Source organism: Equus quagga, chromosome 11 (genome assembly GCF_021613505.1).
Source record: "Equus quagga isolate Etosha38 chromosome 11, UCLA_HA_Equagga_1.0, whole genome shotgun sequence".
Taxonomy (NCBI): Eukaryota; Metazoa; Chordata; class Mammalia; order Perissodactyla; family Equidae; genus Equus; species Equus quagga.
The window spans coordinates 42,097,515-42,125,348 of NC_060277.1; the positions used below are offsets into that span (position 1 = coordinate 42,097,515).

At 45.6% G+C, this 27,834-nt stretch overlaps 1 protein-coding gene across 1 annotated transcript in view; it reads left to right on the top strand.

Moving 5' to 3' along the window:
* The window catches only part of GABRR1 (gamma-aminobutyric acid type A receptor subunit rho1), a 35,244-nt gene extending 7,946 nt beyond the window's left edge, over positions 1 to 27,298 (top strand). Inside the window, exons 2-9 of the mRNA XM_046677062.1 lie at positions 6,491 to 6,597; positions 8,080 to 8,147; positions 9,269 to 9,492; positions 16,834 to 16,916; positions 19,497 to 19,637; positions 21,915 to 22,067; positions 23,470 to 23,666; positions 27,005 to 27,298. Of these exons, the coding sequence (XP_046533018.1) occupies positions 6,491 to 6,597; positions 8,080 to 8,147; positions 9,269 to 9,492; positions 16,834 to 16,916; positions 19,497 to 19,637; positions 21,915 to 22,067; positions 23,470 to 23,666; positions 27,005 to 27,298 (1,267 nt within the window). The remainder of the gene's footprint in view (positions 1 to 6,490; positions 6,598 to 8,079; positions 8,148 to 9,268; positions 9,493 to 16,833; positions 16,917 to 19,496; positions 19,638 to 21,914; positions 22,068 to 23,469; positions 23,667 to 27,004) is intronic.
* The last annotated feature ends 536 nt before the right edge of the window (positions 27,299 to 27,834 follow it).

A 27,834-nucleotide genomic window follows, 5' to 3' on the forward strand; every position in this document is an offset into this window, starting at 1 on the left:
CCTCCTCTCCAGCCTCCCTTCATTCATCTCACCCCCTCGGCCACACTGGCTCTTGCTGCTTGTTGAACACACTGAGCAAGTCCCACTTCATGGCCTTCGTCCTTGCAGTGCCTCTACCTGGAGCACTGTTTTCCGGCTTGTTCTCTCATTTTCTTCAGGCCTCTGCTTGACTGTCACCCTCTCAGGGAAGCGTTCCCTGGCCACCTATATAGAACAACAACCTCAGCACCCACTCCGTAATCCCTTACGCTGCTTGCCATCAACGCCCTGAATTTCTGTTCCCATAGGGTAAGATGGGGCCCTGATGTGTGTCCGTGAGGATTTCCTCTGGAGTTCTGGCTTGGGCACGAGCAGTTACAGGCATCACCAAGAATCCATCACCAAAGCTCCTAAGCCAGAGGGCACAGTGGTGGGAAGACAGGCTCCAAATAGCAAGAAGGCCTGGCTTTGGGACTGGGCATTACCACTTTCTCATTCCATGACTTTGGACAAGTCACTGGGCGTCCTCAAGTCTGTTTCTTCTGGAGGGTGGAGTCAACTATGTCTGTCGCCTCAGGGTTACTGTAAGAATTGTGTGAACAAGTGTGTGTCAAAGTGCTTTGACTACTGTAAAGCTCAGTAAACCCATAAAGATTCTGGGCCTCCCTTATGCCATTCTATGATGGGCACAGATAGGAAATGCCTGTGCAGACCCTCATCCACCAGGAGCCCCTTAGGGCTTGTCTCTGCTTTGAGGAAGCTACACAGGGCGCACCACCTGGCCACACTCCCCTGATCTGCCAACCTGGAGGCCCCACCCAGGGAGAGGAGATCAGTTGAGGACGTCTTGCTCCACCTCAGCTAACACTCGTTTAATGCTATTGACATGATGGGACGCGGTAATGTTCCTAAGTTGTCTTTGTAATGAAAGTTCTAGAACATGCCAGGAATCAACCTGGAGCTTAACTTCAGCAGTTTCCACGATACTCTTTTTTTTTCTTCTTTGTGAATATCAAGGAAGCGTTTTCCCATCTCCAGTTTTCTGGCCTCACTCCTATTGTCCAAGTTTTCTCTGCTGTGAGATCCTTAAGTTTCTTGAGCCATAATTCATCTGGGGCTGGAGGTTTGAGTTCCATTAAAAAAATGAAAACAGAGATTCTCAACATTGACTGAGAAAGGCTGAAAGCTGTTGACAGCTGGGTCCCACCCTTGGTCTGGGGTGTGGCCAGTGAGTTTTTAACCTCCTTGGGTGAGCCCAATGTGCAGTCAATGCTCAGAAACACAAGTAAGATTATCTCATGCTATCATTTTCACTATGCTGGGCAGCAACTAATTCTTTTCACTCTTCGCTTCCCAGTTTGAAGGCCATTCTCTCTAATGGAGAATATCAAAGTAAAATTGTATTCTGTTAGCAGAATCTCAGCCTTATTGTAACTGTTTGTTAACATTGCCCCGTGTTCTCCAGTATATTTCCTTCTACTGACTCTCCTGGCTCAGAGCACAACTTTAAAGAACTCTGCTTGTCTTGAGCACCTTTCCTGAGTCTCATCTCTTGGCATCTATGGCACATTTCCTATGGGCCCATTCAACTCTTGGGAATACACCCTTGGGTTTGTGCTTCTCCATCTGTATTTTGTACATGTTTTTGTAAAATCTGAGCTCTGCACGTTGCTAGGAGCTGGGGGTGCAGAGATGTACAAGATAGAGTCGCTCCTTCACAGAGCTAGCAGTGAAGTGAGAGAGATGGTCAGAAAGCTGCTGCTGCATAGGATGGTGCCCATTCTGATGAAGACATGTGAAGAAGAGAAGCATTGACTTCAGAGGGAAGGAGGGAAGCCCAGGACTTCTTCCAGGAGGGGTTGATATTTGATCTGGGAGTACAAGGTGTTGTCTGGGTAGGAAGGGGTGTGAAGGATGGTGGAAAGGACCTTCTACACAGATGAGACAGCTGGAGCAAAGGCATAGAGGTGTCATTGGCAGCTGCAAGAAGTAGGGGACAGAGTGGGAGGTGAGGCCGGGAGGAGCTTTACTGGGGGCCTCATGTGCCCAGCTTCTACGATTTTACTTTGAGGGGAAGGGGTTTCTGAGGAGAAGTGGCATGATTGTGGTTTTCATCCCAGGGTGTTGATGTGATGGTTGGATTGGAGAAGGGTGAGACCAGAGGCAAGGAAGCCTAGGGACCCCCTTGTGAGAAATGATGATACGTAAGGCAGCAGGAGTGGGGATGGAGGGGCCGGGATGGGGGGAGAAATTTAGAAGGGCAGGCTCATCCAGGACTGGCTGACTGACTGGTGTGGGCAGGGCCCCAGCTGGCCTATTCAGGGTCTTTCTGTGCGTTAGAAAAGTACACCCCAATGAGCAGGTACACTTCCAAGCAGCGGAGCGAGGGCTAGACACTGCCCCTGCTGACCATCGATTGTGATGGCCTGTAGCCCAAAGAGAAGCTCTCTCTCCAGTCTTAGCTCTTCCGCACTTCTGGGACCCACTCCTACAGAGCTCAAACCTGCCTCCACTCCACTTTGCTGCAGATGACATAATCCCTATGCATCAGTCCTGATGTGTCCCTGTGCATCAGTCAAGTTCCTGGTAGAAAATAGCATTGCACTCAAAAGGGCTTAACCAATAATTGAATAAAAGGCCTCCTTGCAGAGCAGGGTAGGATTCAGGGAACCAACCAGGCATGCTGATGCCCCCTAAAACTAGGCGGAACAGGAAGTCATGACTACCCATAGGGTTGAAGGGAAAATCGTGTTATTGGGGCTGATTGAAGATACTGGGATTATCCGTAATCACAGAGCAATGCAGGCATTGCTAGTCCCTGGCATCGAAGCAGGGAGAGAAGGATGATAAACACCTGCTCTTTCAGCTCCTGCCAGGGCCCATTTGGCTGAAGCCATAAGCCAGAGGGCAGGGATGCCCAAGTGATACAGTCTACCTGGCAGTGCATTACTCCACTAGCAACAATTTCACGGTAGATCCAAGGTAAGACTGGCACCAATTTCAGGCCTCGGTCGACTAGTAGGGGCGATATTTTAGGTCAGATCTCTTCAAAGCAGGCCTTCTAAGTAATTAATCCTCCAATCCCTGCTTCTGTGCGTAATGGGAGAATGCTCATCAAAGGGCTAAATTAATGCATTGAAGTTTCACAGATTTTCTTTTATTTCATAATTTTTCTTTCGCATTTTATTCTGGTTAGATTTGAAGCAAATCTGGCAGATGAGTTGCTTTGTTGATTTGAGTAGCTGGATCGTTAGTGCTGTGGAGCGGATTCTGACTCCTAGGACCCTGTGTACAGCAGAGCAGAACCCTGCCCATCTTTTTGAGCTATCCTCTTGCCTTCCGGCGCTGTATCAGACAATGCTCCACTGCTACTCATAGGGTTTTCTTGGACAATTTTTTCAGGAGTGGGTGGCCAGGTCCTTCTTCCCGGTCTGTCTAATCTGGAAGTTCCTCTGAAACCTGTCCACCACGGGTGACCCTGCTGGTATTTGAAATACCAGTGGCATAGCTTTCAGTATCACAGCAACAAGCAGCCACCACTGTTTGACAACTGACAGATGAGTGGTGGGGATCCCTGACCAGAAACGAACCTGGGCCAGGGTGGTGAGAGCACCGAATCTTAACCACTGGGCCACCAGGGCTGGTTAAATAGACTGTTTCTAGAACATCTTCAGTTTTAAAATTTTTTATTTTGGTGAGGAAGATTTGCCCTGAGCTAACATCTGTTGCCACTCCTCCTCTTCTTTTTGTTTGAGGAAGATTGTCCCTCAGCTAACATCTCTGCCAATCTTCCTCTTGCTTTTTGTGTGTGGGATGCCTCCACAGGATGGCTGATGAGTAGAGTATGTCTGTGCCTAGGATCCGAACCCATGAACCCGGGCCACCGAGCAGAGCATGAGAACTTTAACCACTTGGCCATGGAGCCGGCTGGAACATCTTCATTTTTAATTTTCAAAGTAGGTATCAAAGACAGACCAAAAGTACACAAAGATGTCCACCAGCAAGGCAAGCATGGCTATAGGCGCATGCACACCATTCTAAAGCTGGCTCTTCCCCACGACTCAGCTGTAGTGATTTTCACCAGTGCCCCCAGCCCTGGCCAAGGAGCAGGAAGCAAAGGGTTGGGGACAAGAGAAAGGAGGAGCTGAGAAGGAGAAGATGCAGGGGGCTCCCAGCTCCGCTCGATGAGACAGAGGATGCAGGCACCACCAGACCATCTTTCCTCCTCTTAAAGTCCCCGGCTTCTTCCTCACTTACATCCTAAGCGGCGCAGCTTGGTGCTGATTCAGGGTTCAAATTCTTTCTCTGGGCCGCTTCCTTTGTTGCCAGCACAGTAATTTTCTTCCTTTAGAAGGAAACTTCCTTGCCAGCTCAGTAACGAAATGGCTCTTTCCATTTGTGTACCACTTTAGAGGCTGAACAGTGTGTCCACGTACATTACCTCATTTACTGCTGGCACCTGTGCCAGGTCACAGAGCTTTACCTTCAATCAGGAAACTGAGTTGAGGAAACTGAGTCTCGGGGAAGCAAGATTCCCAAAGGCACAGCAGACAGTTTCCCGGTAGAGGTCAGAGCCCTGTCTTCCTGTCTCCCAGTCATGTTTTCTCCCCCAAAGACCAAGGGTTTCTTCAGGAAAAATGATAGCAAAGGACTTAAAGGTACACTGAGCTGGTGATAAGGGAGGGAAGTGTGCGTACTGAGGATAAAAGGTGTCAGGACAGTGGTTCTCAAAGTGCTGTGTCCAGACCAGTGGCATCAGTAGCATCTGGGAACTTGTTAGAGATGCGAATTCTTGGCCCTCAGCTCAGACCTACTGAATCGGAAACTTCAGGGGGAAAGGGAGGTTGAGGAATCTAGGTTTGATCAGCCCCCCAGGAGATGCTGAGGCACGCCAAAGTTTGGGAACCACTGCATCCAGGGGAAAGAAAGTGTGTGTGGTACCCTGGAGAGAACACATGGCTGGTGTTAGCATAAGGGGGAGCTGGGAAGGTAGGTAGTTGTTTCTGTGGATTCTAGAGATGGTGCTGACGGGTACATGAACTGTTCAAGTCCATTGCAGCACTGTTTACAATAGCTAAAGACTGGGAGCAACTCAATGGCCATCGTTATAGGACTGGTCACTTGAATTATGGTACATCCATGTGATGGAACACTGTGTAGTGTAAAAAAGAATAAGAGGCTTGGGATACTTTGATATGGTAAAAAAATCCAAGATATATTTAAATAAAGAAAAAAGAAAAAGTTCAAGAGTTTGTATGTTAATTTTGCATAGAAAAAATGAGACTGTCTATGACAACATGGATGAACCTTGAGGGCATTATGCTAAGTGAAATAAGTCAGACAGAGAAAGACAAATCCTGTATGAGCTCACTTATATGTGGAATCTAAAAAAACCCAAACACATGGAAAAAGAGAAGAGACTGGTGGTTCCAGATGTGTGGTGGGGGAGGGGTAAAATGGGTGCAGGGGTCAAAAAGTACAAACTTCCACTTATAAGTGAGTCCTGGGGATGTAATGTAGCTGACAATATCGTATTGTATGTTTGAAAGCTACTAAGAGCGTAGATCTTAAAAGTTGTCATCACAGAGAAAAATTTGTAACTATGTGTGGTGAAGGATGTTAACTAAACTTATTGTGGTGATCATTTCACAGTATATACATATATCAAAGCATCATAATGTACACCTCTAAACTAATACAATGCTATATAGTCAATAAAACCGGAAAAAATAGGAGAACTAAGAATATACACTCGTATTTACTTGGACTTACAAGAAACTCTACGTAGACCAGAAACCAGTAAGAGAGGTACCCGTGGATTGGGGATTGGAGTGGATGAGGCGAAGGTGGGAGGCCAACTTTTCACTGCTTTTCCTTTTTTTAAAATTGTTGAACCTTGAAAATATATTACCTATCTAGAAAAAGTAAAGATAAATAAAAATGGCCCTAGGTGCAATTCAGAAGCAGAAGCACAAGAGGCTGCCTTGCAGGCAGCCAGGAGGGTGGGCGTTTCCAGGGGCGAGTCCATCTTCACTCCACAGGATGGGCCAACAGCAGTCAAGGGCGCCAGGCTCAGGCCACACCCACCGCCCTCCTCTCCAGCTCAAACCCTCCCAGAACGGCTGAGCAGCTCTGAGGGAGTTTGGACTTATTAATAAGGCTGGGATCAGCAGTTCTCAGCCTTGGTTACACACTAAAATCATCTGGGAAAATGATCTTTAAAATACCAATTTCCAGGCCTCACTGTCAGACCACCCAAATCCGAATCTGTAGGTGGGGCCTCAGAGAAATGGTTTTTAAAGGTCCTCAGTGGTAGTTCTAAAGCGCAGTCTTGGACCTTCTGGGTCAGTTCACTTATCCAGGATGCTGGAGAAAGGGGGATGGATACCCAGTATCTTAAAAGAAGAAATAACACATCCCAACAACCCTGTCCAGATCAAGTCTGAACACAAGTAGTTTTCAACTGGTTTAGTTGGAATATGCGATCCACCTGTTTTTTCCTCCTCGGCAGCCCAATTCTGAAACGAAGCCCTGACATCACCAAATCGCCACTGACAAAGTCAGAGCAGCTTCTGAGGATAGATGACCACGATTTCAGCATGAGGCCTGGCTTTGGAGGTACGAGACGTGCACTCTCGGGGATTGTCTTCTTTCTTCGGGTCCATCTGTCTGTCTGCAGGCAGAAATAAAGCCCAGGGCCCTCCCAGCTTTGCTCTCCCCTGATCAAGTCGGCCCCAGTTGTGCTTGGTGGATGAGACACTGAACTGGCACCATCCTCCCAGCATCTGCCCTGCCCAGCCCTGCCCCGCACTCTGCTGAACACATACACAGGCGGGGCGTGCTGGGCGGGGGCCAGGCTAGGCCAGCTGAGCCGTCCTCGGGCCACTGCTCCCGACAAGGAGGGCTCACAGTCAGTGAGGCCAGCAGCTGGCTGTGGGAAGGGCGAGGGGAGGATGGGGCAGCTGCGGCCCCAAGCTGCCTCCTGCAAACGCTCTGAAATAACAACCTTGGACTAAATTTCTTCTCCTCTGGGAGCTGGCAGACGGAACTCTGGGTTCATATCTGAGGGCAGAGTGTGGTCTGCTGTGTTTAATTCAATGGAAATAGCTTGAGAAAATAATGATTTCTCAGAGAGGGATGCCAAAGCCCTTTGAAGCTTAGCCTGTAGCTGCTGGATTTCAGTCATCTTACTGTCAAATAGGGTTTTTGTCCTTATGGGATTGTTTTTTTCCTGGAAAAAAATATTTATTTTAGACATCATTCTTATGCCTTTTATTTCTTCCAGTCATGCTTGCCCAAAGAATAAACAGGTTCTAGGAGTGGGTCTCTGTGCAGTCCATAATCTGCTGCTATTGGATCCAAACCTACCTTTTCACTCCCTGATGGTCCAAGTGTGTTCCGTGCCTGCCCCAAATGCCTGAAGGCAAAGAGGAAAAGGGCCGCCATTTACTCCTTTTCTGGTGCTCTTTTTTCTCTTTATGAATATTAACTATTTATGGCCTAGAAATGCCCAAAGAATCTAATGTTTTCAAGGCCCCCCCTGGTGCGTCACATCCCCCCGGAAGCTACTCCATCACCCAGCAAAGATGCAGATCTGTGGGTCTGGAAAACGCTCTGAATACGACTTTGGTTCTGGGTGCCTATCTGCCGAGCGAAGCCTTTCTCACAGCCAGACAGAGACACTGGCTCCCAAGATGCCAGGTGCAAAATTAGGAGGTAAACATAAAAAATAAACTGTGACCTCTGCTAAGGAGCACCTCCTTAGATCAGACCCAGCTCGGCCCTAGGTCTTCATCGTGTCTTTAGATGAGCCTGTGTAGCCGAAGAGGAACACTCTATCTTAACCTGACTGTTTCAGAACCACCTGGATGACCCAGACCCTCAATTTTTTTTTTCTTTACCTTTGCTGGAATATTCCATGGAGCCAGCCCATGATTCCACCCTGTTATCTCTGGTTTGACTTCAGCTTGGCATGTGGGAATCCCAAACCTTAAATGAAAAGACACTGAGGTTCCGGGGGAAACGTCCCTTGTGCCTGTCTCTCCCATGGTAAAAGTTCAAGTAAAAGAAATCAATGCTCTTGCCATGCGCTGTCCCCAGGCCCGGCCATTCCTGTGGGTGTGGACGTGCAGGTGGAGAGCTTGGACAGCATCTCAGAGGTCGACATGGTAAGTGCTGCTCTGACCAGGGGGATTCACACTGGGCCTGCGCCAGGCCAGGAGGGCTGCACACCCGAATTCACTGGGCCTCACAACTCCCCGGCGGTGGGAATGCCCATCCCCTTTTCACAGACGGCTCAGGGAGGTTGGGACCCTTGCCGAAAGCTATGCAATTGGTATGAATCAGAGCCAGATGACAAACTTGGTCTCCCCCCTCCAGCGACCAGGCTCTGACCGCTGGGATGTGTCCTCTGCACGAAGGCTCTCAAACATAAACAGCAGGGTCCAAGGTGACAGCTGACAGGGAGCCAGACACTTCCTACTGCTGAAGATTCAGTGTCTGCTTGTGGAAATGCAGAAGAAGCAGAAGTGTCCGGTTTTTTTCTGTTAGTGGCTTCAGATAAAAAATGGACTATTCTACAACTTGATTTACAGTACTTTTTAGGGGCTTCCCTTAGTTTAGGGTCCCCAGGAAGCAGACCTGAGACGAGCATTTCAGCACAAGCAGTTTATTTGGGAGATGATCCCAGGAAACACAAGAAGAAAGTGGGAGGTGGGACAGGGAGGAAAGGAAGCTAAAGGGTCATGCCACCAAAACCAGTTCTACACGACACTCAGTCCCTTTGGGGTACTCCAGGAGGCAGCGAAGAGCATGCTGCAGGGTTACCCCAGTGGGGAGGCAAGGGAGCCGGGGGGCTCATCCACCCGCCGCCAGCCCTCCCCACCCTGACTCTGGTTGAGGGCTGCTTCCAGAGGCGTTGTCTCTCTGGCATTTCTGGCTTGCCCTGTGTGTGTGTGTGTGTGTGTGTGTGTGTGTGTGTGCGCGCGCGCTGGGGAGCCCTCAGGCGGAGGGTGACAAGTGCTGGCGGTAGCAGCCTTCTCAGTGCGGGGGCGAATGCCAGGGGCCAGGGTGGGGCCCAGGGCCACCTCTCTGTGGAGGCCTCTGCTGTGCTCCTCCCTTGCAGGGTCCTCTTCCTCTTACCTCAGCAAACCTCAGGGACTAGAAGCAACACCTCCCTTGGCTCAGTTCCGTTCCCAACCAGGTGATGGCTCCACACGTGTCCAGAATGTCCTGCTGTCACCCAGTGGGTTCAGCGTGTGGGGTTTCCCTCTCTGTCCTCCGCCCCCAGGACTTCACGATGACCCTCTACCTGAGGCACTACTGGAAGGACGAGAGGCTGTCCTTCCCGAGCACCAACAACCTCAGCATGACATTTGACGGACGGCTGGTGAAGAAGATTTGGGTCCCCGACATGTTTTTTGTGCACTCCAAGCGCTCCTTCATCCACGACACCACCACGGACAACGTCATGCTGCGGGTGCAGCCCGACGGGAAGGTGCTGTACAGCCTCAGGTGAGGCCCTTCTCGGCCCCTGCTGGGCCTGTTTCCTCAGAGTTCTCTTGCCCGAAGCCTGGGAAGAAAGGTAAATTGTTTGTCTCAATTGAGAATATCCTTGGTTCCACAGCAGCAATTTTGCTGAAGCTTCTAACTTTTCAGGAGCTGCCAACTTTTCAACATAAAGGAAAACTAACTTGACACATGAGCAAGAACTTTTAAAGAATTACTCAGTCTTGAAAATACATCTGGGGAAATTTCTCATGCTGATATTGATTATTTATGCCCTATCCTGTAGGTTATATTTCAATTTTAAAAGTTTTATTTCTCTAGTAGGAGTCAGAGAAAGAGACAATGTATTCTCAAAGACTTGCCTCCCTCGACCTCTCTGATTCCCATTTTAGAACTTGGGTTAAAAAAAGATTCTTTGACTTCATCTGGCCAGCCACAGACGTGTTTTCTCTGTCTTCTCACCATAGGGTCCTACTTGAGAAACTATGGGGACTATGGGCTACTTGACAATTTTAACTGGTATTTTGAGCATCACTTTTAAAACATGAAGGATTAAATCGTCTCTTCTCACGAGCTCATATGCCTTAGAAATGTCTAATTGCTTATTACACACTGACCTGGAGAAGGTTTCCTTCTCCAGGCCCCACACAGGCACCGCAGCGTGGCTCTCACTGCACGCCCACTTTAGAGACTTGAGGGGCCCGCCTCCCCCTGGGAGGGCGTGTGGAGATGAGCTACAGGCTTTCACAGAGAGGGAACTCAGCCACTCGCTGTGACTGACTCCTCCTGTGCTGTGCTCATGGTTCACTTCAGTTTTACAGACTTTGTTTTGTCGAAGATGAATCCACACACCGATGTTCAAGTAGGGGTGCTGGTATGGTGGCACAGTGTGTCTTTAGAGTCAGAGATGGTGGTGTTGAAGCTGAATTTCTGTCCCCATACCCCAAAGGAATATTTATAATGATCCCTCACTACTCACCTTGGCTTGGAACCTAAGCAATTAGGTACAAGACTCAGAGTGGGGTTGTGGGGTTTTCCTCTCCTTGGCTTGAAGTGCCTCCTCTCATGGAGGCACGCAGGTGGGTCAGGATGTGCAATCTCTTCCCCAGGCCATGTTGGGTTGGTTCTCCCGGGAGTACTCCCATCTGAGGTAGGCTGTCAAGGCATCTTAAGTCTCAAAAACCACCAACAAAACAGCACAATCCGACAGCATGGCCAGGAATGCAGAAGGCTAGACCGTAACGTACCTGAACATGGTGTGCTAGTAAATGTTTAACAACTTGTTGTCTGGGGGAAAATTATGCCTGCGTAGGGGTACATAAGTTTATTATAAACATTACTGATGCAAATAGAGTACATGGCTTACAAATCAAATAAAATATACAATACTTTTTATCATAAATTCCATACACATGTAACTTCAGCATGATTTTCTATTTCTTGTAAAATCCCACTATTATTTTTCCCAGTTTTATTGAGATATAATTGACATATAACTCATTATGTTTTATAATCCTATTGCCAACAATAGTTATACAAAATCAGACTATGAGTAAATGTTTGCAAGCCTTTGCTTGCTTACATGATTGACAAATGAGTGCAGAGCTAATAAATGTTGGTTGATATTTTTGTTTACGTTAATAAGACAAAAAAGCGAAATAACAAAGAACTAGGTAGGAACTTCATTCATCCATCAAAGACATAGCAATGTCTTTGCTGAATTGGATAATGGCTTTCAAATACTGGAAGACTATTTCCTCAATTTTTTGTACTATTTGCATATAATGACGGTAGACATAACACACTTTTAGGTTTAATCTGCCTCCATAAGTCTAGGCAATAGACAAAACAGTAAATCAAGCCCTGGTTTGTAGCATTTGATGATTTCTGTAGTGTAAATACTCCTAATCATGGCTGATTTTAAGCCACCAACCTGATGTCGCTGGAAGTGGAGCTGGGAAGACATGTGGCAGCGCACCGTTGTTCGGTGCACTTCTGTGTTGCTTGACAACAGGACTATGTTCTGAGAACTGCGTCGTTAGGCAATTTCATCAGTGTACGAACATCATAGACTGTTCTGTAAGGGAACAAAATCTGCCACCCCAAAATGTGTCTCTTTAACATGAGAATCATTTTAGGCTGATGGTTTTTAAGAAACAAAACACGCAAAAAGTTTTTCTTATTAGCTTCCCCTTAAGGGCCTAAAAGAATTCAGATGAAAGAAGCTGTCTTGGGAAGCGAGCTATCACCTTAGCATAACATGAATGAGGTGGGAGACAGGCGAGAACCTAGTGCTTTTGCCTGTTTGCTTGGCTCCCCTCTGTGTGGCCAAACAAACACCTGTTTTCCAAACATTTGCTCCTTTTCACTACCTGTGAATTGCCTTCCTTCCCTTTGACGTCCCTGACTCTCCCCCACCCAACATCTTCTTTTGTCTTTAGCCGAGACGGTATTTAAGCTGAGAGCTTCAGCCATTGTGGTGAGTTACTTGGTTTTCCTGGGTTTCTTCCATGTATACATGTTACTAAGCATTTGTTTATTTTTCTCCTGTTAATCTGTCTCATGTCAAATTAATTCTTGGACCAGCTAGAAGAAACTAGAAGGGTAGAGGAAAATTTCTCCCTCCCCTACAGTGCTTACACAAACCTAGATGGTACAGCCTACTACACACCTAGGCTGTATGATACTAATCTTATGGGACCACCATTGTATATGCATTCCATCTTTGATCGAAACTTTCTTAGGCAGTGCATGACTGTATTTCCACCATATAAATATAATAGATGTAAATAACTTCAGGAGTACAGATAATGGTGAAATAATTAGGAAGTGATGAATTTTGAGCATTTATTACTTTTGTTCTTAATGTAATTTAATTTTAAGTTTATATACAATCCTGCATTGCCTAAGAGAAAGGATGTGTTCTGAGAAATGCGTTGTTAGAGGATTTCATTGTTGTATGAACATCATAGAGTGTTCTTAAGCAAACCTAAATGGTATAGCCTACTACACACCTAGCCTATATGGTACTGATCTCATGGGACCACCGTGATATATGTGGTCTGTCATTGTTATGGGGTGCATGACTGTAATTTAATTTTTTAATTTTTATTTTTTTCTGAGGAAGATTAGCCCTGAGCTAACATCCATGCCAATCTTCCTCTATTTTGTATGTGGGTGGCCACCACAGCATGCCCACCAATGAGTGTTGTAGGTCTGCGCCCAGGAACTGAACATGGGCCACCGAAGCAGAGTGTGCCAAACTTAACCACTAGGCCACGGGGTTGGCCCCTGTAATTTGATTTTTAATAATGACTGTGTTTAACAATCGGTTTGCAAACTTCCTGGAAATCCAGCAATCAGTTCTCAGGAGCCAGTAGGTCTACTCCAGGAAGCCAGTGGATATGACCACAAGAGGCAGAACAGAGGAAACAAGAGAGCGGAAAACCTCCTGTGTGTTCAGAGTCAAAGTCATCAGTGAGCCTCCTTGTGCCTAAAAACATGATTTTATTTTTCATTGCAAATAAAATCACGGGTTTGTTTGATTTAAGAGAAAAAAAAGAGGCCTAGGTTACTGAGGACTATCACTCTGAGATTTATTTTGGGGAAAACGTGGAATAGCTGGGTATCATCAACCCTGTCAACAACAGGTTAATTCCTAAGTACATGCTAATATACGTCCTCCTACCTCGTCCACGCTCATTGATTCACTGAACAGAATGAATTTTTATTAAGAGCTTTCTGAGTGGCCCCAGAGTTGTGCAGATGAAAGCCCTGCCAGGTCCTGTCTTAAGCTCTGGGGACATCAAGATGAATGATATAAGGTCACTGCCCTTGGAATGATTGCAGGCTAGTTGAGGAGACAGACACGGAACCAAGTGATTAGAACGCAAATAGAGGGATGGACGTCATGCAGTGGGTTGAGGAGCAGGGAGCGACGGTAACAGGATGGTTAGATCGAAGTTTCCTAGACACCAACCTACGATAAAAAGTGAAATTCACAAATGAGATGCTCCATCACGCTAGGTAGATTTTATGAAGGAAATGTTGAAAAACCAATTTCATGGTTCTTAAACTCCCAGACCACTTCAAGATATGAAAGAATCAATGATTGTGGGGGGAAGAAAAGATTTGTGAGATTTTTGTTGGGAGGGAATTGTGGGCCTGCCATAAGTGGGCCTTCACTGGCACCATTTGGAGAGCTTGGTATGTGTGTTTTGGGGCCTACAGTTTGGGGACACTGTGCAGTTGGAGGTTGAGAGAAGAGCTATCTAACTGCCTAGGGGCAGAGCCAGGAGAAGTTTTGGCTGTGGTGGGATCAGCCTGCATGCCCAGGATTGTTGGGAATAGTTAAGAGTGTGTGGAATGGAGGTGGGTAACCAAGAGCTGGGGTGAGGAGTTGCTGCTGGAGAAGGGAGATGCCCAGCAGTGGTTATGAAGAACCCAGGAAAGAAAGCATCAGCTTCACCCACGTGGCAAGACCAGAGAGCGTGAAGCCACCTACCAGACAACTGTCCTGCCCCAGCCCAACCCCCCTCACCGCCCCCACCCACCCACATCCACCATGCAAGAGGTAATCAGAGACGGGCAGAAACTGAGGACTCAAATGCCAACTCTGTACCTTAGTTGGGGAGGGGGAGCAGAAGTCTTAATTTAAATGAAGTTTGAAGTGTTGATTAATATCTCAGACCAAAATTATTTTAATTTCTGAATTGAGATATGTTTTGTTACTTATGAGGGTTTTGACTGTCTATAACATGACAGTAGGGAGAAAAATCATAGGACCTGCCAAGTTTTTCTGTTCAAGACGAGGGAAGATCCTCCCAATGAAGCATTTTAAAGGGACTTGGGGGAACAAACATAAACATGGGCCAGATTACACGACAAACTGTGGTGTTCAATGTGCCGGTCACAGTGTAATAGTATTGACAGGGTGCAAACACCAGTCTGATGATGTCTAGGATTCTAGAAACATCTGTTCCTGTACCAACTGATACAAGGAGAAGAGCTATTCAATTTTTTGGTCCACAGCAAAAACTTCCTGCATTTGACATTTCATGTTCCCAAAGTTATCTCCAAGTGTCCCCAAACTTAGTTCCTAGTTTCTTTCTTGCTGGTGATGTACTCATAGAAATGGACACCCACCCAATAGATGTCAAGTCAGCTGCCAGCCTGACCTCCTCCCCCACCCACACACACCCTGTTTATCAGGATTTCCAGGGCAGATAAGACCCCCAGCTGCTAACGACACAGAGTCCCTCCCAGAACACCGCCATTGCACAGTCAAATGGAATGGGGAAAATAAGGCAAATATTTGCATAATTCAGTTTTAAGAAAGCTCTTTTCCTTGAAATTTCTATTTAAATTAAAAGCGATTTTTTTCTTTTTGGCCATGAATTATCCGGATAATTTCCACAACTTACACATGGCCAGTTTTCTGTGGTTGAAGGAAAAATAGTATGTTCAACACCAGCCAATGACTGTTAATCATGTTCTGCCATGAGATTCCCCACTGGATGGGAGATCTTTCATCTATGACTAGTGATCTGTATTTGTTGATTCTTTGATGCAGAAGCCTATTTTCCTGTGTAAACTCTGAAACAAAACCATTAGATGCCAGCAAGTGCTTGCATGTTTGTAAGATAAGATCTGTCAGTGTTTTTCTATTACTATGATCTCCATGGAATTATCCAGTAAAACACCTGTGCCTGTTACCGCCAAAAAAAGGGGGTTCTTCTACTTGTCGCAAGACAAGCCAATAGTCAAGAGGGAAGGTGGTAGGAGAGAAAGGTCATTTATTATGCAATAAGCTAGCAAATTGGAAGATGGGCTAATGTCCATAAGATCCATCTCACAGAACAAAGACTACAGGCCAGTTATATAGGGAGTGGTCTCTGGGTGGGGCAGACATCTGGTCTTAGTTCCTGATAATCTTTTACTGAATATGCATCAGAGAGTGGAGCAACACCCTATACCCTGATTTAGTTTAAAGATAATAAGAACAAGATCTTTAATATGTATAGTAAAGATTACTGCTTATGTTAGTGGCACCAACAACTCCCCGCTGTCAGTTGTAACCCAGCATGATCACATGCCAGTAATGGGAACAGAGTTGTTGTCTGTCTGGCTACTTCCTGCTGAATGGGGTTGGTGTAGGGGGATCATCAAATGAAACTGTGTCACTCGTGTATTGCCACCGTTGCTCTTGAGAGGGAGATGTTGAGTCACTGATGCAGACAGTTTAGAGATTAGTTTAGAAACACATTTTTTTTTTTTGAGGAAGATTAGCCCTGAGCTAACTACTGCCAATCCTCCTCTTTTTGCTAAGGAAGACTGGCCCTGAGCTAACCATCCATGCCTATCTTCCTCTACGTTATACGTGGAACGCCTACTACAGCATGGCTTTTGCCAAGCGGTGCCATGTATGCACCCGGGATCCGAACTGGCGAGCCCCAGGCCACCGAGAAGTGGAACATGCGAACTTAACCACTGTGCCACTGGGCCGACCCCTAGAAACACATTTAATCTCCAATTTAATTATAATGAATAGCCAGAGTCGTCACACCAGATCTTTCAGTTGTCATTGATGTGGCTATCAGCATAGACTCTCTGCCCAGGGGTCATCACATTCCAAAGGAACTCAAAAGAGCAAAGTTATGGACTTATTGCAGCTGGGAGGGGCCATAAAATCTACACAGCAGATGGATCCCCTGGAGGGTGCATATCCAACTGGGTCAGTTAATCAGAGGTCATTCAAAGTTACAGCATGGTTTCTTTTCTACAATATGGCTTCCCTTATGTCAACTTTGTGTTGAGCCGGTATCATACCCACTAGTAGACATTATCAATATACAAATATCAACGTTGTAAAAAGAGAAAAGTGCTGAGTTTGGCAACTGGCCTAAGTGCTTCATTAATATTATTTCTGAAACATTGTACACAAACACTGAATATCAATAATATCAATAAAAATAGAAGAACTTGAATTTATCCAAAACTGGAGCACAATATACGCTCCTACGGTTTCTTTTAAGAAGCCATATTGTATGAGTTTTTATTTCGCATTGTTATATCAATTGAGACCATTACTTCTTTAAAATGCTTGAATGTGGCAGGGGTTGGGGAGACATTCTGTTCACCTCACACTGACCCTGGAGTTAAACATGAAACTAAGAGGACTCCCAACGGTATCACTCACTAGCTACTTATCCAGTCCTGACATATTGAGTATGAATTACAAGAAGGAGGCCATTATATTGGAAGGAAGCAGAGACCTTTTCTGCTTGTTTTATCATTTTGCACTTGTCTTCTGCAGCCTCTGAAAGCTTGGATTTTGTCTGTTTCTAGGGTGACAGTGACTGCGATGTGCAACATGGACTTCAGCCGATTTCCCCTGGACACACAAACGTGCTCGCTTGAAATTGAAAGCTGTGAGTAGGCTTGTGCCCGGACATGAGCACACAGCTCCTATGTGATTCTAAACACCGCTAAGTCTCGGGAGCAGGAACAGATGTGCTCCTCATTCATGACTATGCTTTTAAAGTGACTTTTTGTTTATTTATTTTTTATTTTATTTATTTATTTGGTGGGGAAGATTGGCCCTGAGCTAACATCTGTTGCCAATCTTCCTCTTCTTGCTTGAGGAAGACTGTTGCTGAGCTAACATCTGTGCCAATCTTCCTCTATTATGTATGTGGGATGCCACCACAGCATGGCTTGATGAGTGGTGCATAGGTCGGCACCTGGGATCCAAACCTGTGAACCCTGAGCCACCAAGGTGGAGCAAGTGCAAAGTGGCACTGTGCCACTGGGCCGGCCCCATAAAGTGACTTTTTAGGTTGAAGCTAAGTCTAGGGTAATTTTTAAAATCAGGAACAAATTTGGGACTAGAACCTTCTGTTTCCATAAGCCCCTTTTAATGCTCTATGGCAATAGTTTTCAACTTCGTTCTGTGGAAGCTGGAGATTCAGGGAAACTGCTTGGGAGTAGAGGGCTCGGCAAATCTGGGTCTCCTTCTGAGTCCCTGGGCCACCACTCACACACAGTCCATCCATTTTTAATCTGTTTCATTGCTCTTTGGAATAACATTTCTGTTGAAGAAAAGATTTCCTGGCAAAAACAAGCTTGGCAACAATTGCTTGGGGGGACTATTGACTGTGAGCGCTGGAGGTGGCTGAGATGCTCAGGCACAGTGGAGGGACCTCAGGAACCTTAACACACGAAGTCCTGGAAGAGTTACAGGCCAGGCTCCAGGAAACCTAAGACAGAGGCAGCATCAAGGACCAGCTGCTTCTATCTCTAACTCTCTAAGCACCTGCTTCATTCTTTAATCTCTGCCAAAATGCTTCCTCTGATGGGCGTAGTCTGGACTCCCCCATAACTTTGGCTCATACACTCCTCCTGAACCAGCACGCGCCCGCTGGCCAGCGCCAAAGTCCTAGTGAGGAATCTCATTGGCTCAGGGCACCTCTGTAAGCCCGTCTGGGCTTATGCGATGGGTCAGGCGTCCCCTGGCTCCAACTATCCAGGGTGGAGGAGTGCAATGTTGATCCCACACATAGCAGGGGCCAAACGGACAGCTCCATGGGGACTGAATGTGGGAAAAGAGTGTCCTAAAACCCAAGACCAAGGGAGTGACCACCACTGCACAGTGGCTTTGCACCTGCTCTGTCATTTAATCCTCATGAGATCCCTGTGAGAAGGTTGTTATCTCCATTATACAAAGAAGGGATGGAACTTGCCTGAGTACATGGCACTAAGAAGGACTAAGCTTTGTTGGCTCCAGAACCTTGTTTTCCCCACCACACCCAGGCAGCTCCACCCAGAATGTAGCTTCTTGCAGGTTGTGTCCGTCACGGTGCCACCAGAAAAGCAGAACCATAGGAGATATATAGTAAGAGATTTAGTGCCAGGAACTGGCTTATGAGAGCGTCCGAGTTGGTGAGGCAAGTCCAACATCAGCAGGGCAGGCCATCAGGAAGGGCAGACTGGGAACTCCTGGGCAGGGGCTGACTCCGCTGTCCACAGGCAGAAGTTCTGCCTGGGGGAGACATCAGGTCTGATCTTAAGGTCTTTCAATTGGATCTGGCCCACTCAGATTATCCTGGATCTTACTTAAAGTGATCTACTTAAAGTGAACTAGTTGTAGATGTCACGTCTACACAGCAACAGCTAGATTAGTGTTTGATTGAATAACTGAGTACTATCGCCTAGCCAAGTGCACACATGAAACCGACCATCACACAGGTCAAGGGTTCGAAATAGAATAAAAGAAAGGAATAGAATAGAGCATCAGGGAGCCCCAGAAAGAACTGTTCACACAGGAGCAGATGGGACCAGCAACCCGTTAGGTGTTACTTCAGCTCTGCCCAGGCCGCTGTAGGTTTGCTCAGCTGGAGGAAGCAGTGTGCACCTAAAATGGGAGGGAGTGGGGAGATGGTAGCTCCAGAGGGAGCAATCCTCGCAGCGAATGACTTTCATTTTACCCTAGATAGGAGCAACAGAAGGCCAACAGAGGAGGGACCTGTTCTACTCCGCCCTTTATGGGTCCTTTCTTGCTGGAATGCAGCCTTATTACCTGAGTGGTTTAAAGGTATTTGCCATCAATGATGTGTCAGTACACTTTGAAAGAAGAAAGGAAAGGGTTAAATTACTCCCATTTAGAAGGCTGAACCATATAAAATTTTGCAGCTGTTTAACCATTTCTAATCTACAAAAATGGCCATTTCGCTTGGTTTACCCTAATAAATGGCAGGCAAAACGGTGAGCCCTTTTGCAGAAATTATGAGCATTTAGTCTTGAGAGCTTTGCTCTGATGACTTCTGGAAGACTGGGGAGAATTCGATTTGTCTTTGTGAATTTTGTTTTGCTTTGTTTCCACTGTGGTTTGTTTATTCCAGCTATCTTATTACAATCCCAGTAGTGTGTGTGGGAGATTGGGGGCAGCGTCCACAGACAGGCCTGTCTTCCCACCGCTGCATGCCTGATGCTGCTGTCTCCTGTCTTTGCAGATGCCTACACAGAAGATGACCTCATGCTGTACTGGAAAAAAGGCAACGACTCCTTAAAGACAGATGAGCGGATCTCGCTCTCCCAGTTCCTCATTCAAGAGTTCCACACCACCACTAAACTCGCTTTCTACAGCAGCACAGGTGGGCGTCGGGGGGCTCTGGCCCGCTGGGGTGGGTCACATCTATTTTAGGAAAGGTGTGAATTGGTTGTCGAGTGAGCAGAGCCTGTGCCACTTACATTTGAAACCAAAGATGGAAATCTTAAATCAGGTCTAGGGGTGACGAGCGCTGGGTGGAGGTTTTTTTGATACCGCCAAAGCATCAGAAGTGATAACCTAGAAAATATTAGTAAGGACTCAAACATAAGCCATGTGAGGAGGTTTATTTGAGACAATCACAGTACTAGTTTAGCAGCTGGCTTCTCACCCTCGACATGATTACCAGAGCCTCGTCTACAGGTGAGAAACAATCCAATGTCAGGTCGGCTGTTTTCCATTAGCATTCTCTGCTTCAGCCGGCTCCTCTGGGGGCGCTCCATTCTTCAGCAGTCCCCTCTTGCTATACAGCTTGCACAGACCCTTCTTATGACCTCAGTGCAGGAACTATGGGTCATCTTCCCGTGGGCAGTGATGTTGCTTTTTGAACCAAGCTTCTGGACAGGGTTGCCACCTCCCGCTGCCTGAGGGCATCTCTGTGGTCTTCCTCTTGGCACCTGCTTGTACTACTTAAACAGCTGAGGTTCGCTCTCTCTCTCCCTTGCCTCTTTCTTGACTGATCACCTTTCAGGATGATTTTGCTCAAATCCATATGCATTTTTTATGGCTAAAATATTGCATGTTGCACAGGAAAGTGCAACCTTTTAAGTACACCGTGGTCTTTCTAATCTATAACAGAGGGCAATTGTTTTACTTCCAACATATTATGGCAATCTAGCACATCTTGTCTTCTGTATACATCACTCGTGAGTCTTGGTTCTTTGGGGGACTCACATTCCTTTGATCCTAGCATTCTGATACTCCCTCTTCTTTTGGCCTGCTCAAGCTGCTAAATAACATAGACTGGGTGGCTTCTAAACAACAGAAATTTATTTCTCGCAGTTCTGAAGGCTGGGAAGACCGAGATCCAGGTGCTGGCAGATTTGGTATCTGGTGAGGGCCCACTTCCTAGTTCATAGATGGCTGTCTTCTCGCTGTGTTCTCACGTGGTGGAAGGGGCAAGGGAGCTCTCTGGGGCCTTTTCTGTAAGGGCACGAATCTCAGTCATGAGGGCTCTACCCGCATGGCATAATCACCTCCCAAAGGCCCCACCTCCTAATACACATGGGGGATTAGGTTTCAACACAGGACTTTTGGAGGGACACACCCATTCCATCTATAGCACCTCCATGATCACTTTCTGGACTGTTATCGTCATAATCACAACCTTTGCATTCTAATAGTCCAGATGTCAAGTCTCCAAGTTAATATGGCCAAGTCCCCGTTTTATTTTCGATCCTCATCATCTCCAGCTTATTCTGCCTTTTCCTTTTCCTTCCAACATTCTCCTATTCCTTTCAACTCCTGCATGTGTATTTTTCCCTTGTCAAGAACAAAGGCCTGAGCTAAAGCATAACTGGACTTGTGATGGTTCACTCTGTTCCTAAATGCAACGTTGTGGTTAGCTTGGTGTTTTAACTGAAAATACATTTTCCTCCACAAAGAAATCCGAAGGGATTGTTTAAATCTGTGCTTCTCAAACTTTAAATAATGTGCATATGAATCTTGTGGGGAGTATTGTTTAAAGGAGCTTCTGATTCAGTTGATTTGGGGTAGAGCTTCAGAGTCTGCATTTCTGTTTTTTTTAAAGATTGGCACCTGACCTAACATCTGTTATCAATATTATTTTCTTTCTTTCTTTCTTCTTCTTCTCCCCAAAGCACCCCAGTACATAGCTGTATATTTTTAGCTGTGGGTCCTTCTAGCTGTGGTATGCAGGACGCCGCCTCAGCATGGCCTGATGAGTGCTGCCATGTCTGCGCCCAGGATCCAAACCAGCGAAACCCTGGGCCGCTGAAGCAAACTTAACCGCTCAGCCACGGGGCCGGCCCCCAGAGTCTGCATTTCCAACAAGCCACCAAGTGGTGGTGATGCTGCTGGGTGCTCTCCCGTGGTTTGACTAACCCGAGTCTTAAATGGCCTTCTCAAGGGGTTCCCTTTATGTATAGGACAGGGGCCAAAGATTTCTTGAGATGGACTCACCCATGCGGAGTGGGTTATCATATGATCACTGCATTCCATGGTTTTTCTCACTTCCACTTTATAAAGATATGGTAAGGTTCCAGAGAAGTGTCTGAGGCATTTGTGATTCCCAGAATAAAATGTGTTTTATGAAGGAGCTGAGCATCTATGGTGCATGCTCTTTTCTTCCCATGTCCCGCAGGCTGGTACAACCGTCTGTACATTAACTTCACGTTGCGTCGCCATATCTTCTTCTTCTTGCTCCAAACTTACTTTCCTGCTACCTTGATGGTCATGCTGTCCTGGGTGTCCTTCTGGATCGACCGCAGAGCAGTGCCTGCCAGAGTCCCCTTAGGTAAGGAACATCTCGAGGGCACATTCCAGGCATCTGAAAATACAAGTAATTCCTTCCAGACAAAGGCATTCATTTCAAATTGGTCCTAAACCCCTAAAGGTATTATAACTTGGAAAAACTTGAAGTTATTCGTTCACAGGTAAAATGCCATTATTAAGATTCTATGTTGCAAAGCTGTTTCCAGGTCCCCACAGGCGCCCATGTGAACAGCCCACCTTCAGCCTTGTTAGAGCTGCATTGGGGGGTGGGGGAGGGGGGCGGTCCTGGTCTGAGGGTGCTTTCTGTGCCCACCTGCATAAGGAAATCACATTCTATAACAGAGTTTCTCTGAAGCTAGCCCAAGGGATCTTTGTGACAGAATCTCTGGGGGAAATTGTTAAAAATGAAGAATCCTGGGTCCCGTCTACATGTATAGAATCAGAATCTCTGAGAGGACCAGGAAACTGCATTTGGAATAAGCTCTCCCAATATTCTTATACATACTCAAGTCTGAGAATCCCTACTATACACATTCCATCAATAGCTATTTGCCATGACCTCTCTTCCCCACTGTAAATATTGCACCCACTCAGTCACACATACCACCGTGGCTTGGACGATTCAGGGGCTTCAAGGGAGACGGTGACCCACCAGGTTGTAGTGAAACTGGATTGGAGCTGGCCCTTAAGATGACCCCAATTCCCTGTGATTTGGTGTCTGCCAAGCAAATGTTCTGAGCTTAATTTGAAATCCTGGGCAAATTTCCACTGACAGATGCCCTGTTCTTTAACAGTTGTTCTGTGGCTTGAACGCTTACTATGCTAAATAAATAAACATTCTAGTTTTAAAAATCTGCCTCCCATAAAGGAGGTTAACATCATTCTTGGTAAAATTGACCTAAGTCCTCAAGTCGACATTGCTGAACGGACAGCCAGGTCCAGCGTGGGGGTGGCTGCCACAGGCACCCCCACAGCTGACAATACAGGCCCAGGACCACAAGATTCTGCACCAGCATCAAGGACACAAAGATTAAAATAAATCCTGTGCACTTTTTTTCCTTTTTGGAGAAGTAGTTACAAGAAACATATGTACCTGCTCATATATGTAATCTTTGTTTTAAACAATTGAATGGAAATATTGTACTGCCAAGATGTCTGGGGCTGTCTGCAGAAGGACAAGTGATACTGGTGCCATGATGAATATGCAGGAATACAAAGGGGGCCAGGGTGAGTGAAGGGGAGGACGAACAGGAGAAGTTTCGTAACAGCCAAATCTTGGAAGATGAATAGGTGTTTACAAGACAGAGGGACGGGGTGGAGACATGCTAGGCGGAAGGAGCAGGAGGCATGAGGAAGGGAGCATGAAGCTGTACAGTGTGTTTAGAGAAAGACAAGCACGTGCTCATTTCTCACTGTGTGTGCAGGTATCACCACGGTGCTGACCATGTCCACCATCATCACGGGCGTGAACGCCTCCATGCCCCGCGTGTCCTACATCAAGGCCGTGGACATCTACCTGTGGGTCAGCTTTGTGTTCGTGTTCCTCTCCGTGCTGGAGTACGCGGCTGTCAACTACCTGACCACGGTGCAGGAGCGGAAGGAACGGAAGCTGCGAGAGAAGGTGACTTTACCATGAGCTGAAGTGTCTGCTGGGGGATGGAGTGCAGTCTGGCTCTGGCCCTTGGGCAGGTCAGACCTCTGTAAAATGTGGGAATGACACCCCCCCCCCCCACCTCCTTCATGGGTTAGTCTGAAGAGCAAACAAAATAATATGTTAAAATAGTGTGAAATTTACTCTGAGCTACATTTTTCATCCATTCAAACATTTATTTAGCACCTACTACATACCAAGAGCTGCTAAGCAAAGTTAACTAAGACATGGGTCCCTTTAATCTTGGTGGTGTTCACAGTTTTAGTGCTATAAATGACAATTCAACATGGAACAAATTATTTATGAACATAGAGGTGTAATAAAAGAAACTTCCAGGAAAGCACATCCTTCATTCTAGGAAATTTTCCTTCATACGTGACCTCATATATCTCCCATCATTTCCCAGAACTTTTCCCTCCCACCTGTCTTTCCTTTCTTCCTTCTGTCTGCAGTTCAATGATTATCTGCTCCAGAAAACCTGAACTATTTAGGAGTAAACTATCCTCATAATGCCACATCTTTCAAATTCCCACCCCTTCACACACACACACACACACACACACACACACAAAGTAATAATGTTAGCTGTAAACATTTTTATCAGAGCTCATATCAGTTTAAGATCTCATGGAGAACACGGCGATTATGAACATTTTTTTTTTTGTACTGAAGCATTTCTGTTGTGTTTATTACTAAAAATTTTTTTTTATTGCAGTAACGTTGGTTTATAACATTATATAACTTTCAGGTGTACATCATTGTATTTCGATTTCTGTGTAGATTACATCATGTTCACCACCCAAAGACTAACTACAATCCATCACCACACACGTGTGCCTAATCACCCCTTTTGCTCTCCTCCCTCCCCCTTCTCCTTTGGTGATGATCAATCCAATCTCTCTCTCTACGCATTTGTCATTGTTTTTATCTTCCACTTATGAGTGAGATCATACGGTGTTTGACTTTCTCCCTCTGACTTATTTTGCTTAGCATAATACCCTCAAGGTCCATCCATGCTGCTACAAATGGCCGGATTTTGTCGTTTCTTACAGCTGAGTAGTATTCCATTGTGTATAAATGCCACATCTTCTTTATCCATTTGTCCCTTGATGGGCACCTAGGTTGCTTCCAAGTCCTCGCTATTGTGAATAATGCTGCAATGAACACAGGGGTGCACATATCTTTATGCATTCGTGTTTTCACGTTCTTTGGATAAATACCCAGCAGTGGAATAGCTGGATCACGTGGTAGTGTTATTCTTAATTTTTTTTTGAGGAATCTCCATACTGTTTTCCATAGTGGCTGCACCAGTTTGCACTCCCACCAGCAGTGTACGAGGGTTCCCTTCTCTCCACTTCCTCTCCAAAACTTGTTGGTTCCAGTCTTGTTAATTACAGCCATTCTGATGGGAGTGAGGTGATAATCTCATTGTAGTTTTGATTTGCATTTCCCTGATAGTTAATGATGTTGATGAGCATCTTTTCATGTGTCTGTTGGCAATCTGTATATCTTCTTTGGAAAAATGTCTGCTCAGATCTTTTGCCCATTTTTTAATTGGGTTATTAGATTTTTTGTTGTTGAGATGTATGAGTTCTTTATATATTTTAGATATTAACCCCTTATCAGATACATGGTTTGAAATGTCTTCTCCCAATTGTTAGGTTGTCTTTTCGTTTTGCTGATGGTTTCCTTTGCTGTGCAGAATCTTTTTAGTTTGATGTAGTCCCATTTGTTTATTTTCCTTTTTTTTCCCTTGCCCGGTCAGACATGGTTCTTGAAAATATGCTGCTAAGATTGATGTCCAAGAGCGTGTGGCCTATGTTTTCTTCTAGAAGTTTCACGGTTTTAGGTCTTACATTCAAGTCTTTAATCTGTTTTGAGTTAATTTTTATATATGGTGTAAGATAATGGTCTATTTTCATTCTTTGGCATGTGGCTGTCCAGTTTTCCCAACACCTTTTATTGAGGAGACTTTCCTTTCTCCGTTGTATGTTCTTGGCTCCCTTGTTAAAAATTAGCTGTCTTGGGGCTGGCCCCGTGGCCCAGTGGTTAAGTTCCCGCGCTCTGCTGCAGGTGGCCCAGTGTTTCGTTGGTTCGATTCCTGGGTGCGGACATGGCACTGCTCAACAGGCCACGCTGAGGCAGCGTCCCACGTGCCACAACTAGAAGGACTCACAATGAAGAATATACAACTATGTACCGGGGGGGCTTTGGGGAGAAAAAGGAAAAAAAAAAAAATCTTAAAAAAAAAAAATTAGCTGTCCACAGATGTGTGGGTTTATTTCTGGGCTCTTGATTCTGTTCCATTGGTCTGTGTGTCTGTTTTTGTGCCAGTACCATGCTGTTTGGTTACTATAGCTTTGCAGTATATTTTGAAATCAGGGAGTGTGATATCTCCAGCTTTGTTCTTTTTTTCCCAGGATTCCTTTGGCTATTTGGGGTCTATTGTTGTTCCATGTAAATTTTAGGATTCTTTGTTCTATTTCCATGAACAAATGTTGTTGGAACTTTGATAGGGATTGCATTGAATCTATAGATTGCTTTAGGAAGTATGGACATTTAAACTATGTTTATTCTTCCAATCCAAGAGCACAGAATATCTTTCCATTTCTTTGTGTCTTCTTCAATTTCTCTCAACAATGTTTTATAGTTTTCAGTGTACAGATCTTTCACCTCTTTGGTTAAGTTTAATAATTCTAGGCATTTTTTTCTTTTCTTTTTTTTTTAAAGATTGGCACCTGGGCTAACAACTGTTGCCAATCTTTTTTGTTTTTCCCTGTTTTATCTCCACAACCCCCCCCCCCCCACCACCTTGTACATAGTTGTATATCTTAGTTGCAGGTCCTTCTAGTTGTGGGATGTGGGATGCCGCCTCAACGTGGCCTGACAAGCAGTGCCATGTCCGTGCCCAGGATCTGAACCCTGGGCCGCCGCAGCAGAGCGCGTGAACTTAACCACTCGGCCACAGAGCCGGCCCCATATTTTTTTCTTTTTGTTGCAATTGTAAATGTGTTTGCACTCTTAATTTCTCTTTCTACTATTTTGTTATTAGCAAACATTCTCGTTGGTCTCTGATATTACATGATGTTTCCTGAGAGTTGATATGTAGATGTCAGTCAAACAAAGATGGATTCCTGCATTTTAGAAGGTTTCCGGTGCCACTACCATTATTTTCCCATACCCCACCCCTAACAGGGAACAAAAGAAACTAGAAAAAGGCAACACTATCCACAATGAAGTCTCTTTTGAACGGCTTCTGAGAGATGGAGCTGAGCTCCCATCCCAACATGTATTTGCTGTGTTTGCAGCTCCCCTGCACCTGTGGATTACCGCAGCCGCGTGCTGTCATGCTGGATGGCAGCTACAGCGATGGGGAGGTGAATGACCTGGGCAACTACATGCCTGAGAATGGAGAGAAGCCAGACAGGATGATGGTGCAGCTGACCCTAGCTGCAGAGAGGAGCTCCCCGCAGAGGAAAAATCAGAGGAGCAGCTACGTGAGCATGAGGATCGACACCCATGCCATCGATAAATACTCCAGGATAATTTTTCCAGCGGCATACATTTTATTCAATTTAATATACTGGTCTATTTTCTCATAAATGCCTGTAATTCTATACATTTCACATTCTTCTGTATGTACTACAGAAATACCTGATGAAAAATAATTTAAGGTTATGATGAAAAGTTCCCAGTACCCACCCTTCTCCAGCTTTCCAAAAATACATTGACAAGACACTTACTGGTTTAATTTGCACTTATTAACCACCTATTGTATACACAGCATTGTACTTAGTACTGATGACAGTTGTTACTGGGATCCCCTGGAAAAGCACACTGCCAGTGTTGTGGCCACACTGTAGTTCAATCTTAAACTCTAGATGCTCATTCACATGAATAATGTCCTTTATGTGAGCGTCATTATATTCTCCAGACTAGGTGGAATTTGGAAGCACCTAAAGTTCATTTGCATGGAATATATATGCACTAAATTCCCACTTTGACCAAAATTCATGCTTCAGTTTATAGCCTATTACGTATTTTTTATGCATCTCCTGTTTACTTTAATGTGAGTCAAAAATAATACTCTTATTTTTATTTATATCCTGTGCTTCATGGTTTCACCTCTTCACAAGAA